Source organism: Acyrthosiphon pisum, chromosome A2 (genome assembly GCF_005508785.2).
Source record: "Acyrthosiphon pisum isolate AL4f chromosome A2, pea_aphid_22Mar2018_4r6ur, whole genome shotgun sequence".
Classification (NCBI taxonomy): Eukaryota; Metazoa; Arthropoda; class Insecta; order Hemiptera; family Aphididae; genus Acyrthosiphon; species Acyrthosiphon pisum.
In genome coordinates, this window is record NC_042495.1 from 78,196,352 (window position 1) to 78,210,951 (window position 14,600).

General features: G+C 27.4%; 3 protein-coding genes across 10 annotated transcripts in view; 1 reads left to right on the plus strand and 2 right to left on the minus strand.

Moving 5' to 3' along the window:
* Nucleotides 1–5,399: 5,399 nt before the first annotated feature.
* Nucleotides 5,400–8,177, minus strand: Rps17 (ribosomal protein S17). Its single transcript, NM_001126209.2, has 4 exons — nt 8,080–8,177; nt 7,714–7,865; nt 5,617–5,788; nt 5,400–5,535 (listed from the first exon to the last, which is right to left on the minus strand). The coding sequence occupies exons 1-4, from the start codon at nt 8,080–8,082 to the stop codon at nt 5,470–5,472; spliced, it is 393 nt and encodes a 130-aa protein (NP_001119681.1). The 5' UTR covers nt 8,083–8,177; the 3' UTR covers nt 5,400–5,469.
* Nucleotides 8,178–11,280: 3,103 nt separating this feature from the next.
* Nucleotides 11,281–13,912, minus strand: LOC100165780 (UMP-CMP kinase). Of its 3 annotated transcripts, none has more exons than XM_001942547.5 (3): nt 13,816–13,912; nt 11,796–12,178; nt 11,281–11,706 (listed from the first exon to the last, which is right to left on the minus strand). In XM_001942547.5, exons 2-3 carry the CDS (start codon nt 12,156–12,158, stop codon nt 11,491–11,493), a joined length of 579 nt encoding a protein of 192 aa, XP_001942582.1. In that variant the 5' UTR covers nt 12,159–12,178; nt 13,816–13,912; the 3' UTR covers nt 11,281–11,490.
* LOC100168228 (protein FAM135A) overlaps nt 12,940–14,600 on the plus strand; it is a 27,808-nt gene continuing 26,147 nt past the window's right edge. For all 6 annotated transcript variants that reach the window (XM_016807872.2, XM_008189073.3, XM_016807871.2 and 3 more), the window contains exon 1: nt 12,940–13,135. The gene's annotated coding sequence lies outside the window, so the exon portion shown is untranslated. The remainder of the gene's footprint in view (nt 13,136–14,600) is intronic.

Here is a 14,600-nt window from a genome sequence, read left to right on the forward strand (position 1 = left end):
GTGTTATCAATTTTATAAAAATTATATATTTATTTTATCAAATTTCAATTTTCAAAGCGGGGCAAGTTTGTCACTTTTTTCAACTACCGTCGATCGAGGTGACTTGGAACTACGAGGTGAGATGTAACAATTTGGTTTTTGTTTAAATATTTCAAGATATCTATCAGGGTATTTAATATAATTTAATTGTACCTCCATTAAAAGAAATATGTTTTTCATATTTATGACTATAAATGTTATCTTCAACCATTGGTCTAATGATTACCTCCGAAAAAAATTGTCAAACATTTTTCATGATCACAGCGATTTTATCATTGCTTTTAAAAGTGCTTTAGATTTTAGTGATAGATGTCGAGTTTAGGGGTTTGTATATTTTATATATATTAAAGGATACTTCAAAAGAAGAATATTGTTATTAAAAGTTTAAAAATATTTATTCCTACTTGTATAGCTTTAGTTTTATTTTTCAAAAAAAATCTAAGGGTGACTTGTAACACAATAAAAACGCATACAATGCATAAAATGCATAGAATGCAGTTTAGCTTCTAAGTGATTTTTGAAATTTTTTTTTTCTAAATGTGTTTTTGCATGCTTAATTTGATGGTATTTTCAAAAAAAGTCCCTCTTACTTTATTTGGTAATTATGGTAAAAAAACTTCAATTGCTTATTTTTTTATTTACATTAAAAGTAAGTAAGATAGGTAAATTCTGATTTAGGTTCTGATCACTAACATTTTAAGTATGTAAAAATTTATAAATATTTTGTTACAAGTCAACTCTAATGTTCTTGAATTGGATTTTACGTCGAATTTTCAAAGTTGTTACAAGTCACCTAAACATTGAGGTGACTTGTAACACGTGTTTTTTTTTTTTTTTTAAGCGAGTTTTTATCAAAAATCTAAATTGAAGGTTCTATTCTATTCATTAGACATATGCGGAAATAAATATAATTTTTGTAGCCCAATGCAATTTTTTTAAGCTCATAATACTAAGAAGTACCTATGTCAAAATCGTTTCAAGTCACCTCGATTGACGGTAATTAAAGATAAGTTACTCTAATATAAAAAGTAACTAAGTTAGAATATAAGTAAGTTTATGCAATTTACTAAATTTCTTACTTAGTTCAATAGAAGTTAGTTTGGTGAAAATAGTAACTTAAGTTAGAAGTTAGAAATTAGTTTTTTTTTAGTTTAAAATTAAAATTTATTTTTTAAAAAACCATTTTTTCAAATGTAACGCATTATAAAAATTTATTTTTTTTTTTTTAATATTATTTAATAATAACAATACAAATATTATTATTTTTAAATAACAGTAATAGAATAAGGGAAAAAGATATATCGCAAAAATGTTGATTATATTATATTATAATTTTGGTTTTTTTTGTCGTATACCTTGGGATGTTTAGTGTCAGTAAAATACATTTTTATATATGTTTAGTTATACCTACAAAATATATCGTTCAGAGAAAAATAGTTTAAAAATGAAAAGAAAATACAATTTGAAATTAAATTAATTAATAGAATCCCAAAAAAAAATATAATTCGTTAATTCACCCTAAAATCAATTTTAGATTTGCGGAAAAATATGAATATCTATAATATTTGTACGAAGTAAGTATTTTCCAGTTCAAAATATGTTTAAGCAACTTAAAAAAAAATTTGAAGCCTTGTAGTTACTTTAATCTGCGATTTCCAAATGAAGTTTATCCAGTAGTGGAAATTCAACCACATGATAAATGTCATATTGCACTATAACCATAAATAATATCTTAATCATATTAGAATTTAAAAAAAATTAACATAACATATGCCAGACATTAAAAAATAAATAATATTGAATGACTAATATTGTATACAAAAAGGTTAAAATAAGCTAATTTCGCCAGAATGAACATAAGTATATCACTATTAATTCATAACTTATATAAATTATTTAATTCTGTAATTTTATTTAATTTAAATACATTTTAAATGAACTACAAAAAAATGCTATACATAAAAAAGACAAATTATTGATTTTTGAATGTATATAATATCGTTATTTGTTATAATTAAGTATTAACGAGTAATCATCAGATAATTTATTAATTCTAATAGATAGATGAGCTAAAATAAACATTACCAACCCCATCATGGTTTTAAATTTTTTTTCGAACAACTTGTATTTTATGCTTAAAATGATGGTGTAAATTTTTTTTACCGGAAACTATTATTTTAGAAGTTATAGCCTTCCAAAGTTTGCGATTTTACGTTTATGAGCTTGCGCACATCGCTACTTGACTGCCACGCGCAGCGCCTATAACAAATTTTAATTTTTTTTTTACATATTTTAACATGTTGTGGGACAGTCATTTATTGGGTGAACAAAATGTTGGAGAAATCAGAATTTGGCGCAGGAATTTAGTTTCGTAGTTTTATATAATCGAAGTTTTCAGTAAGTATGCTACTTTTAAATTCTACGTGCAAACATAGTGTTATCCGGCGTATAGTATAGGCAAAATAGGTACACTACTGTAATAGTTTCCAAAATTACATTTTAGCTCTACGCTACGATATTTACTTTTTTACATTATGTTAGGTATATACTTATATGATATTGTACAATTCAATTATTTTTAAGTATAAAATTATGTTTTGATAGTTCGAAAATGGACCAATTGCTTCGTACAGGTTGATAGAGATGTTGAAGTCTTTCCTAGCATCGTTGAAGTTTGGACAGTGGATGATGATAATATGTTTGATAGAGATATAGAGTAGTTTGTATTGCATGTTGGGCATAGGGGTGGATCTGTCTTTGCCAAGTATTATTATTATTAAGTACCTAGGTACTTATTATTTATCCATCTCAACTGCATAATGTAATGCCTACAATTTATATTGTATGATAGGTATATGATGTTATTATTAAAATATGGATAGCTATCATAGGTTATTCTGTACAGCTCAAAAATGTGTATAAATATGAATTAATGTTTATTATGTCTTTAATCTTTATCTTATAATAAATGGGCCGATACCTTGCCTATCCGGCGCTGGTTTAGGGTCTCGCCACACCATGCGTTTTGACCTAATTTTGTTTTGCAACATTAATTTAATTATGAGTTTTGTGTATATCACCAAAAACTTCGTTTTAAGATTTTAACACTACGTAACTAAGTAATAAATGTCTTATAATGACTAAAGTGTTAAAAAACGTGATATGACATAGAGACTAAGTAAAATGCCATTTGAAATGTAAATAAAATTACTTGTAAAATTAAATAGTAGTTAACTTAACAAGAAGTTTTAAGTAACAAGTAGATTTAACTAGCTTACATTAATTTATTTCCATTAATATTAAATGGTTATATTTCACAAATATATTATGTTTAAACATTCTACAAAGTAAACCAAGGTTTAATTATACAAATGATCTTATTATTTATTTATTTTTACAATTTTTTTTACATTTATACTTTTACCAGCTATCCCAGGGTGATCTCTGAATTAATCATTCATTAACTTCATGTTGTTAAGGAAATTTGAATCAATGATTTGCTGCCTTTGTATAACACACGTATTTTCATTCAGATGTGCCTGAGAGAAGCGGTAAGAGTTCTAAAAACAGATTCGAATTTGCCATGTCTATACTTGAGATCGACTTTCAGATTTTTAATTTTAACTTCCTTAAAAATTGATATTCGGTTTCCCCCCCTTTTTTTTTTCTAAAGATTTGGGGGGATAAAATCAAAAATGTGAAAGTTAAACTCAAGTAGACACAATAAATTTAAATGTGTTTTTAGAATTCTTTATATTTCACTAGAGTTTGGTACGTTTGAATGAAAACACGTCTACATTCCTAGATTCCACGTTTCCGACAAAAACAGAATCCAATCCCCTTAACAAGTTTTTAGTTTAAAAAATCATTTAGACTACAGTCTCCTATTTAAACTACTATACAATTTTATTTAAATTTTTATTGTGTATTCACCCACCATGTTGACGTTTTTCTTTATGCTTCCGTATCATAATATATTTGACTTAAGGATCCTCTGTTGCTCTTCATATTTTTTTTATTTTAACTATCCGCAAGTTTATGCACTTTAGTGTGCATTTTTATATTTTTTTGCTTATCAAAATCCATTTTCTTTTGAGCGCTCAGGTACCTCTTCTCAATATTAGTTTGAACCTATTGTCATTTTAATAGCATGACAATACATTCAATAACTATTTGAAGAAATATTTTTTTTAAGTTGTGTCGATAAAATACTGTTCATAAGTGAATCTCATTTAAAAAATAGGACTAATTATTGAACATCTTTCAAATTTATTCCGTTCGTCCATAGCTCAAAGCTAATGAGACAAGCTGCAATTTGTTAAAAGATAATATAAAATGTAACCTAACTTAAGAGAAATAAAAATCGAAGTTAATGAACATCATGAATTTATCTTATTTAAAATAATTTACCTTTCAGTTTTTTAAGTTAATTGTTACACAATATATTATTATATAAGATAATGATAAAAAGTAGTGCTGGACGCAAAATACATCCTTATCCAGATTACTGATCCTGATTGAAACCAATGTTAATCTGGATTGCATTAACCGATCTGGATTACTAAATATAATCCAAATTTTTTTATTGGATTTATATTTAAGAAATTCAAAAAATAAAACTCTAATAAAAACCTCTTTTTATATTATTTTAGTAAGTAGTAACCTACCTATAATAAAAACTAAATGATATTGATGAAGTTCTGTTTATCGGGATTGATAGACCCAATCCTTCATAAATATTCAATCCAGATTGCGGTTTGATGAAAAATTTGCCCAGCATTAATATAAAGTAAAAATAAATAAAAGAATTGTTTAGATAAGGAAATTGATCAGCGAGGTTCCATAGAAACTGCCACACTGGGGATGATTTGAAGAATGCCTGTTAGATGGTTTTTGATAACATTTGCCCATTAGTCTACATGCACAGAATTAGTAAATGATCTTGGTGAATAGAGTATATGCCACCAAAACATCTTTTTTCAGAAAGAAAATTATTAAGAAAAACACTTTCCTAAATTCAGAACTAAAAATTCTAACAGGTAGTCATAATTTAAGAAATATATTCATATCAGCATGTAAATCTTCTTTAAAAAGTCTAAAAAAATATATATTCATTTTGAATAAGTTATAAATAATATTTTACTTAAGGGTTTTAAGAAAACTAGGTTTTGTAATTTTTTTATTTATTATAATGAATGATGTTAATTAAGGAGTTAGGTCGGCGTCACACATAGCAGTTTAACATAGGGGTGAAACACTGCAAGTAGCGTTACCAGTCTATTTTTGGCTGTTTCGATAATTCCACAGTTTTAACTGCTATGTATGGCAGTCTTTATAGTTAAAATAAATAAATAATAACATGTTTGGAAAATTTGTTTTACTGAATCATAAGCTGTTATAACGGTTGTCACATCATGTGACTCACATGTCTTAATTCCTCTTGGGGTACTGGGTTCCGCTGAGGACAAGTTGTAATCCTGAGATGTTTTGGAAATCCTTAAAATATTAAAATAAAAAAAATTATAATGTAGCTAACTACTTTATTATAGTGTATATATAAAAAAAATAGTAACATACCAGCATTTTCAACATGTCTTTGGTTTCAGTATCAACTTCAATAACATCTTGTTCAAGAGCAGAAACTTCTGGTACATAGTTGTCTCTCCTCTCACGTTCTTCTTCTTGCAATTTAATGGAAATACCACGAACTTGACTTGTACGCAATCTTTTCATTAAGTGAGTAACAAATCTGTAATGTAAGATTTAAAAAAGAAAATTAAAGAAGAGTAGGTATAAGATTGATATTTTTTGATGTTGGGCAAAACTGTTGTTTTCTATACAAGATGATTCTTTTATCATGAACTCATGTATTTATGTTTTTGAAAATATTTTTTATCCTCATAATTTTTTGAATGACAACATTTTTAATCTAATCTTTGAAAACGGAATATTTTTCTGAGTATTTCATTACATTTATGATATGTAGCTTATGATTAATAACTTAAAAGTATTTAAAGGTTACTACTATTCTTAAATTGAATTTTTATGTATCAAAATACTCAGAAAAATATTCCACTTTTAAAGAAGATCAAAAACTTACTTTAAAAGTTTTGAGAAAACACCTGAACATTTTAAATAGCTTTGCAATTGATTTAAATACATTTAAAATATACTCAACTGAATAATATAAAAAAGCTAATTTAGAAATTTCTTTATCAGTATTTCAAGTAGGTATTAATGATAACATTTTGGAGTAAAATAATTTCAAACACATAATTAAAAGAATATAATATTTTAACTTTAACACATAGAGTGCGTATGTCTTTTTGCAGTTTTTACCCAGTGCGTATGATAAAAGTAAAAACAAATGAAATTAAAAAAAAAAGATAAAGAAACTGCTCATAACTACGTATGTATACATATTTAAAAACATGCGTAAATAATAATAAAAGAACATTCAGCCACGCGTAGGGAATTTTAAACCATTTATTTTAAATGTATATTAGACGCCATATGGCATCAGTACGCAGTGAACGTGTTAAAGAAAATTATCATCATAATCCTTATTTTTAATTATAGCAATTTATTTGTTGGAGATGGAGAAGGATATCTGGGTAACATATTAAATATATACATTAACTTAAAAGAACTATCTAAAGAAATAAGCTGGATTAGATCTGTCAAACATACGGAGAAATTTACTGTCAATTATTTTCTAATTAACACTTAAGTTCTTTAAAAATTTTAGAGAACTTATATGAAGCACATGGAACTGACCAAAATATTGAATGTAATACTTATAACTTTTCTAAAACAATCAACATTTTATATTTTTAAGTTATATACAAACTCAATAATATAATTTTCTGTAATGTTTAATTTATCATATCCGTTATTGTTTAGGCTTCAATAAATAAATTTAAATATATAGAACTCAAATGTACCTATTTATTATATTCAATCAAACGAGAAGTTCTATTTAAATGGTGTGAATAATTAAAATTTAATTTTAAGTTATAAATTATATACCTAACATAGAATAATAATAATTAATAGTATACCATCAAATGGGCCAACTAGGGGCAAAATTATTATCTTATAGTTTTACCTCCATAACAGTATCTTATCAATTAATTAATGTGAAACAAATAATTAATTTATCAATTTATTAATCACTTTGGGTAGTATCGCAGCATTCAATTTAAAATGTATATTATAGGTATTCACTTAATATATTAGTTAATTTTATGTTCATTATCTATTATTTTCAAATGTCCAAAAAAATGTGTTGCAAGTGAATCATAATATGGGTTTTTCATAAGAAAAATACAAATTCCTCAATATTCAATTCATGGGGCAAGTAGAAAAATAAATAAAAACAGAAGGAATAATTTGCATCGTTCAAATGTAATAAAAATAAATAAACTAAACCAATTACTAAAAAAAAAATTTCATTGAAAATGCATTAGATTAATTAATCTTAAAGTTATTTACAATATAATTTCAAAACTGACCCAAGTTGGCCCCGATTAACAGTAGGTAGGTTTATTCAAAACTAATGAAGTCAGAAATCATTAATTATTATCAATGTTTAAAAATCGTGATTAATTTAATGTCTGAACCTACCACAGTTTTGGCTAACGTAATATCAATAATATCATATTTAGTATTTACCCAGCGATTTTGTTACGCAGGGGCTTTGTGGGGATGATAGCGATTTCCTCACATATCCTCTTGTTGGTGTGGAAGTCTAGTGTTAATCGAGTGTAATACTTCTCGATGATGACCCTGGCAGCCTTCTTGACAGTCTTCGTCCTGACGCGACCCTAATTCATAATATTATTCATACATTAGTAATTGAACAGAATTTAAAATTTAGTCGGCCAAGATTGGTTTTTGACACCGCCTTTGGAAAATTGATCGTTTGGGTCGGTGTCAATTATCCATAGAGTGAAAAAGCTTAGGGTTCCACGTATATCATTAAGAATCAACGTTTTACTTCAAAACCATAGGATTATTAAGATAAATTCAGATACTTACCATGATTGTAGTTTCTTCAACTCAAAATCTGAAATACTCGAGAAGTAAACAAAATCAACAAGAACGAAAAGGACTGATCATAATTGTCGTTTGAGGTTACTTAACAGTTAACAGTGTAGCCACGGATTACAAGATAACACACAGTGGTACCATGGTACATTTTTAATACGTTTCTCATGATATTAATGATTTTGATTCTATGATATTACCACAAATCACGATTTTACTCTATCTTAAACCGTGCCACAAATATATAAAAATACATTTATATATCCGTGGATATTACCTTCTTATAATATGATATATATGTTCTATGATGATACCGGGAGAATAAGGGACATAAATATATTATAATATTCTATGATAAATGGAGAATGAAAAGTAGCCGCTGATATGCGCGCTTCTGGTGGTGAATCGTAGAGATGCAAAATAAAGCGCGCGTATTTTGAAACGTATTAGATTTAGATTTAGATACTTATTTAGAAACCCTATACAAACGTATTAGAATGATGTTGGATACGAGTTTTAGAACTCCTGTTTTCGATGAAAACAAAAAGGTTGCTATCATATCGCCAGCGGCCACTTTTCATTCTCCCGACTATAACCATTATTAAATATAAACATATTATAAATTATAAATCAAGGTATATATTTTATAAATGCGTTCATTTATAAATACACCTTGGATATAATGGTTGCTCAGCGAGCTGAGCACGGAATTGTCGTCCTCAAAATTACTTGTATGAGTTATGATATGAACAATTCTGCACTTCTGCAGCGCTCGTAGAACGTAGTGGAATTTTAAGTACTATTGTACCATAGATTGTTCTATGATTGTACTATAGTATTGTACTAACCTTGACTATAATGCTATCCGAAATTAGGTGGGAATATAGTTTAATGCTATATAGAGTTTAATACGATCGTGTAATATTTTAATATATTATAACATTATTTTCACGAATAGAGATCGCGCTTAGTTAGTTAAGCAGCTGATTCTGAGAGTAATATCAATTGTCATGTGATATCGCTCATGACATCCCGTCGAGCAACCATTGTATATTTATTATTTATATCTTTAATCGTGGAGCCATGATTTAAGATATATTAGTATCAACTATCAATACACCTTGATTAGTATCATAGAGTATAAACAAAGAAATGAGTTCCCTAATTTTTAATTTTAAAATCATTCGTTTTGTTTCCTGTTTCCTTTTTACATCTTAAATCTTAATTCGTGGTTGCAGCATTCTGATAATATGCTTAGATCACGATGTAGATAATATTATCTATACATCGGGGTTTAAAATACTTTAGATCTAGGGTTCTATGAAAATATCAATGCTTGATTTGAATTGGGGGGGGGGGGAAGTCCTCATTTCCCCCTAATTTTTAAAAAATGTTTATGCGTACCCTACAGTGTACCGCAATTTTTTTTACACTTGCATTTCTTATCTAATTTTTGAGTACTGTTTAATAGTAGGTTTTATACATAAATATATTATATATTTATCAGAAATAATATTCGGAGCGTAGAGTGTAGACCTGCCAAATAAAAATTGATTCTAGCTAAATGAATACAAAAATTATGAACATTCTATATTTATATCAAAAATAAACAGTTTTAGAAATATTTCCAAAAATGATATTTTGAAAAAGTTTTTGTTTCAAATTAATTTATTCCGAAAAATATTAATTTCTTAAAGATTTAAAAATCACGCTCCTTTTTACATTCAAACTATGTCCACTTCCTTCAGCCATAATCACCCCATGCACGGGATGCTTAGGTTGGCCAATCAACTGTGATCTACATTCACATCGTTTCCTCATATATTTTGTTACATTTTTCTTATGTTCATTTATCTAGTTAAGTTTGTACTTAAACCTGTGCTGTGATCAATCTGTATTTAAATATGTATATACTGTACACCTTTCTATAAAAATTAAAAGCTGTTTAGCGTTAATCTTATAATAAATAATTAAAAAACATTAAACATTGTATTAAAATTAGATTTACAAATAGGCTGTTTTGAATTTTTTGAAAAAATAATTTATATAATTTTAAATTTTTGATTTATAGTATTAAAAAAAAAAATTTATATTTTGTAGCGCAAACGTCGATAAATTATATATATATGGAAAAAAATTGTTTAAATATTGATTAGAAATTTAGAACAAGAGTTATTTCATTTGTTAAGTATTTCTGTTACATCTTTTATACCTATATAAAATAATATATTTTGCCGTGCTAGTTATATTATATATCTGTGCCCAGTGGAAGTGTGGTTATAATTTATAACTATTAAAAAGTATTTGATCATGGATCATGATAAATTGAATTAGTTTAATCTAATATTATTGTAATTTAATTTGTCATGGTCGTGAGTTTATTCCTATTTCCAATATTCGTGTCATCTATTATCATGGTCTTAACTAATAATCATAATTTAGGCCATCGGGTTTAAAAGGCTCATAATAATCTAAGTTGTAGGTATCAATGGGAGATTCAAAGTTAGTTTAATACAATTGATTAGGTATTTTAAAATATCATGCAAGTTTACAGTTTTGTACTAAAAATTCTAAATATGCAAGAACATGCAATTAAAGTTGTTATAATTACAAAAATATTTTATATAAACTTTTATAAAAATAAAAGTGGAATATTCTAAAATATGTTCTAGTGGTAATGTACAACAAATTGTGATTAAAATATCAACAAAAAAAAAGCACAAATAAATTAAATTTATAAGTTCTAAACTCAAAAATTAAATTTAGAATATATTTGATTGGTAAGGGATTGTAACTTGTCATAGTCATTTTTATACATAACCAAATAAAATCAAACATCAATATTATGGTAATATTTGTTGAACATTAAATAGGATTATGTCATATTTGTATAATAAAAAATGATTTTATTTAATTTATTAAGTACTGGTTAAATTTTAGATCCAAAGAAAAATTAAAATATTGAAATAAAATAAACATTCTATATTTTGGTTGCATTTTTTCAATAACTATATTGATATGAACCTTGATACTTTTAGAGAATCAGTACAAAAACCTTTTTGAAGTTTTAAAACTATTTTCGTTTAATGATATTACATTTTGTAAAATTAGGCATGACATTAAATTATCATGTAAAATTTAAAAATTACATTTTAAGGATGAAGGGTTAATGGAAATTAAAAACATTAAATATAATTAAAATTATGTTATTGTGTTTTTATTGGATCATTCAATAAATAATAAAAAAAAAACTGATTAAAACACTAATCTAAATATCTTGAATCACTGGTATACATATTTTAAAATAATAACTTTTGTTGGGATAGTGCAAGAATAAAAATAATTTAATCTACATATTTAGGAAATTGTCTAATAAGTTAAATGTTTATTTTGTTTCTTTATTCAAATGTTTTTGAATAATTCAATAATATCGGACCATACATCTTCAGCATTTTTTCCGGCTTCAACTCTTTTCACTAAATTTTTCTCTTTAAAATACTCTATAATCGGCATAGAATCATTCACAAATGTGACAATCCTCTTTTTTAAACTTTCTAAATTATCATCAGCACGACCACTTCCAGCAGCACCTCTTTTCATGCATCGTTCTATACATACCTATTAAAATAAAATAGTAGTTAATTTTGATACAAGTTTTTCAGTTCAATAAGCTTTCTATAGTACTTTATACTAAATTGTATACATACATTTTCGGAACATTCTAGAAACAGCACAAATAAAAGATCAACTTGGTCTCCAATTGTGGTATCCCAGCCAATCATATTGTCTTTATTTCTTGGAAATCCATCAATCAGAAATCGATTAGCTGCTGATGCTTCCATCGCATTTTGAATAAGTTTACATGTGATTTCTACTGGGACAATTGTGCCGTTCTTGATATGACTGTCAATCAATTCTCCATACATACTGTCAGGTTTACTGCGTTCTGCTCGTAACAGGTCACCAGCAGACAGGTGGACAAATCCAAATTTGGATACTATGTTGGAACATTGCGTACCCTTACCTGCACCTGGACCTCCAAGGACAAAAACGACTTGAGGTTTGCTCATTGTGGTGAACAGACGATATACTGAACGGAAAAATGTCATAAAATGAATGATTATGTCATTCTTTGGATAGTATTTTTTACACAAACAACTTAGTTGCGTACTTGAAACTAAATCGATAAACACATAGGTAGGTATTGCTTAATATTGCTAAAATAATTACAACTCACAAGCTACCTATTTTTTTTAAATTCTGTTTTTGTTGTGGTTTTGACGTTGATAGTTGATAACCTACTAGCTAATATTGATAAAAAAAAAAATGAAAACAAGATAATTTTATTGATAACATTTTGATAATTTTATTTCGTTATGAAGGACATATATTTTTTTTTTTATATAATAGTGTAAAGCCGCGGTCGCACGGTGATAGTTAAACGCGATAGTTTCTATCGTGAAAGCTGCTATCAAGAGACTATCATCGTGCGAACCGATCGATAGTGACTATCAAACTATCACGAAAGCGACTCTCGTACTATCATGCGAGCATGATAGTGTGAGAGTAGATTTCACGATAGTGATAGTAATTATCATCGTGCGGACAGTCGAATACCTATACTATCATACTATCGTAGTGTTTGTGCATCAGTCAAGAATAGTCAGTGACTTGAATACAAATTTCAACAATTTTAAAATCAATTTTCCACCTACTATCACAATTCACTATCACCTTCATACACTGCTCGTGTGAACACATTTGATAGTTGGACAGTACTATCACATATTCTCATGATAGTAACTATCGCGTTTAACTATCATCGTGTGACCGCGGCTTTTAATGAAAATGTGTAGCTAGAAGCATAGAACGATAGAAGTCTGTGGGTCGTCACAAATGACGAAATACGAAGGAATAAGGATTATTGAATGCTGATCACGCTGGTCTTATCTATCTCATTGAAAAAAATCGATTTTTGCATTGTGTTTATATTATTTATTATTCATCAGAAATCTTAATTAATCTTAAATCGTCACAAAAATTAAAGGTACGAACTACGAAGTATTTTATTGAATATTGGCATAGATTAAACATAGACCATAGTATTATACCGTAACGATATTGGTTTATCAGCCTATCAAGTATCAGGTACGCTACCTAGTACCTATCTTCTTGCTACTTAGAAGATAGTTTGATTTGTAACTTGACAATATTGTCAAACCTAAACTGTATAGATAGGCGATAGTTAAATAGTCCATACCATGATTAACTAACTAATTAGTTAGTTGGTCCATACGAAGTACCACGATTAAAGATAAAATCTATCTTTAATTGTGCGAAGTACGAAGACGTGAATATGTGATTGTGATTTGTGATAGCTGGTTAGGTATTTACATCTTACTTGTTAGTTCACCTTTCTCCTCTATTCGTGTCTTGTGACTTCGTTTAAAATAAGTGTTAAATACATTTAACCTATGTTATAACAGTACGTACCGTCGTACCCTCATGCCAATTGACAAGAGACCTAAATAAAAAGTAGAAGAATACAAATTTAAATTAAAAATCATACCTTAATGATGAGTTCTGAAATTGGTGGTGTCACTGGACTTTCCCTTCTCTCAAGTATAACACGACAACTTCTAACATAACTTTTACTTATTGTATTGTAAATTTGTAACTAATACCTACCTATATGGATATTTATAATATATTATACAGAATACATACCTATAGGCTATAATTGTAAATATATTGTTTTATAATAAAAATACAGGTATATAACACAGATTACAGACACATAGTCAATTTACGTTTGGTATAAAGTTTCATTTATACTTTTGCCCCCTCCCAACAAAAAAATTGGGCTATTTACGACTATGATAATAATAGTTTTTGGCAAAAATATATTTAACCTACCATATTATACTATAAGTCTATAACTTTTTATAACAGGCCAAACATTTTTACGCAGATAGGTGTTTAAGACAAGTATACATTTATTAGATCAAACTTAATTTTTAACTTTTTAAAGCCAAATTGTGTAACCTATATGGGCGTATGACTGTATGATATGTTTTTATATTATATAAAAGTATTTAATAGCGTTTTCAATCTGACTGCACTAATGCATACAGGTGGCATGGATAATGATTAGTATCGTCAGTGAAATATTAATCCCATGTGATCATTGGCGCAACTAGGGGGGTGCACAGGGGACTTGTGCACCCCCAATTTTAAAATGTGCACCTCCAAAATATAAAATACTTAATCTATAATATTTTGATTATTTTGAAGTAAAAATTATCAATAAATACAAAAAAGTTGTACCTTAGAGTATATTGAGGAACATAAAAAGTGATTAATAGTGAGTACTTCACTAATTCACTATTATGTTCCAACAGTAGACCTATAAACTAAGTTAATAAAAACATTCAACATTCCCTGCTATAACAGTATAACAAATAATCTTTAGCTTAGGTAGGTATTTTATGTTGTATAGAACAGGTCACAGT

Excerpts from the sequence above, each read along its gene's own strand:
- Rps17 (NM_001126209.2), bottom strand. Across the intron at positions 5,789-7,713 it reads CTGCGTAACAAAATCGCTGG|ATTTGTTACTCACTTAATGA; the intron begins GTAAATACTAAA and ends CTTACATTACAG. Across the intron at positions 5,536-5,616 it reads AAGACATGTTGAAAATGCTG|GATTTCCAAAACATCTCAGG; the intron begins GTATGTTACTAT and ends TAATATTTTAAG.
- LOC100165780 (XM_001942547.5), bottom strand. The coding sequence starts at position 12,158 with ATGAGCAAACCTCAAGTCGTTTTTGTCCTTGGAGGTCCAGGTGCAGGT. Across the intron at positions 11,707-11,795 it reads TTCTAGAATGTTCCGAAAAT|GTATGTATAGAACGATGCAT; the intron begins GTATGTATACAA and ends TTATTTTAATAG.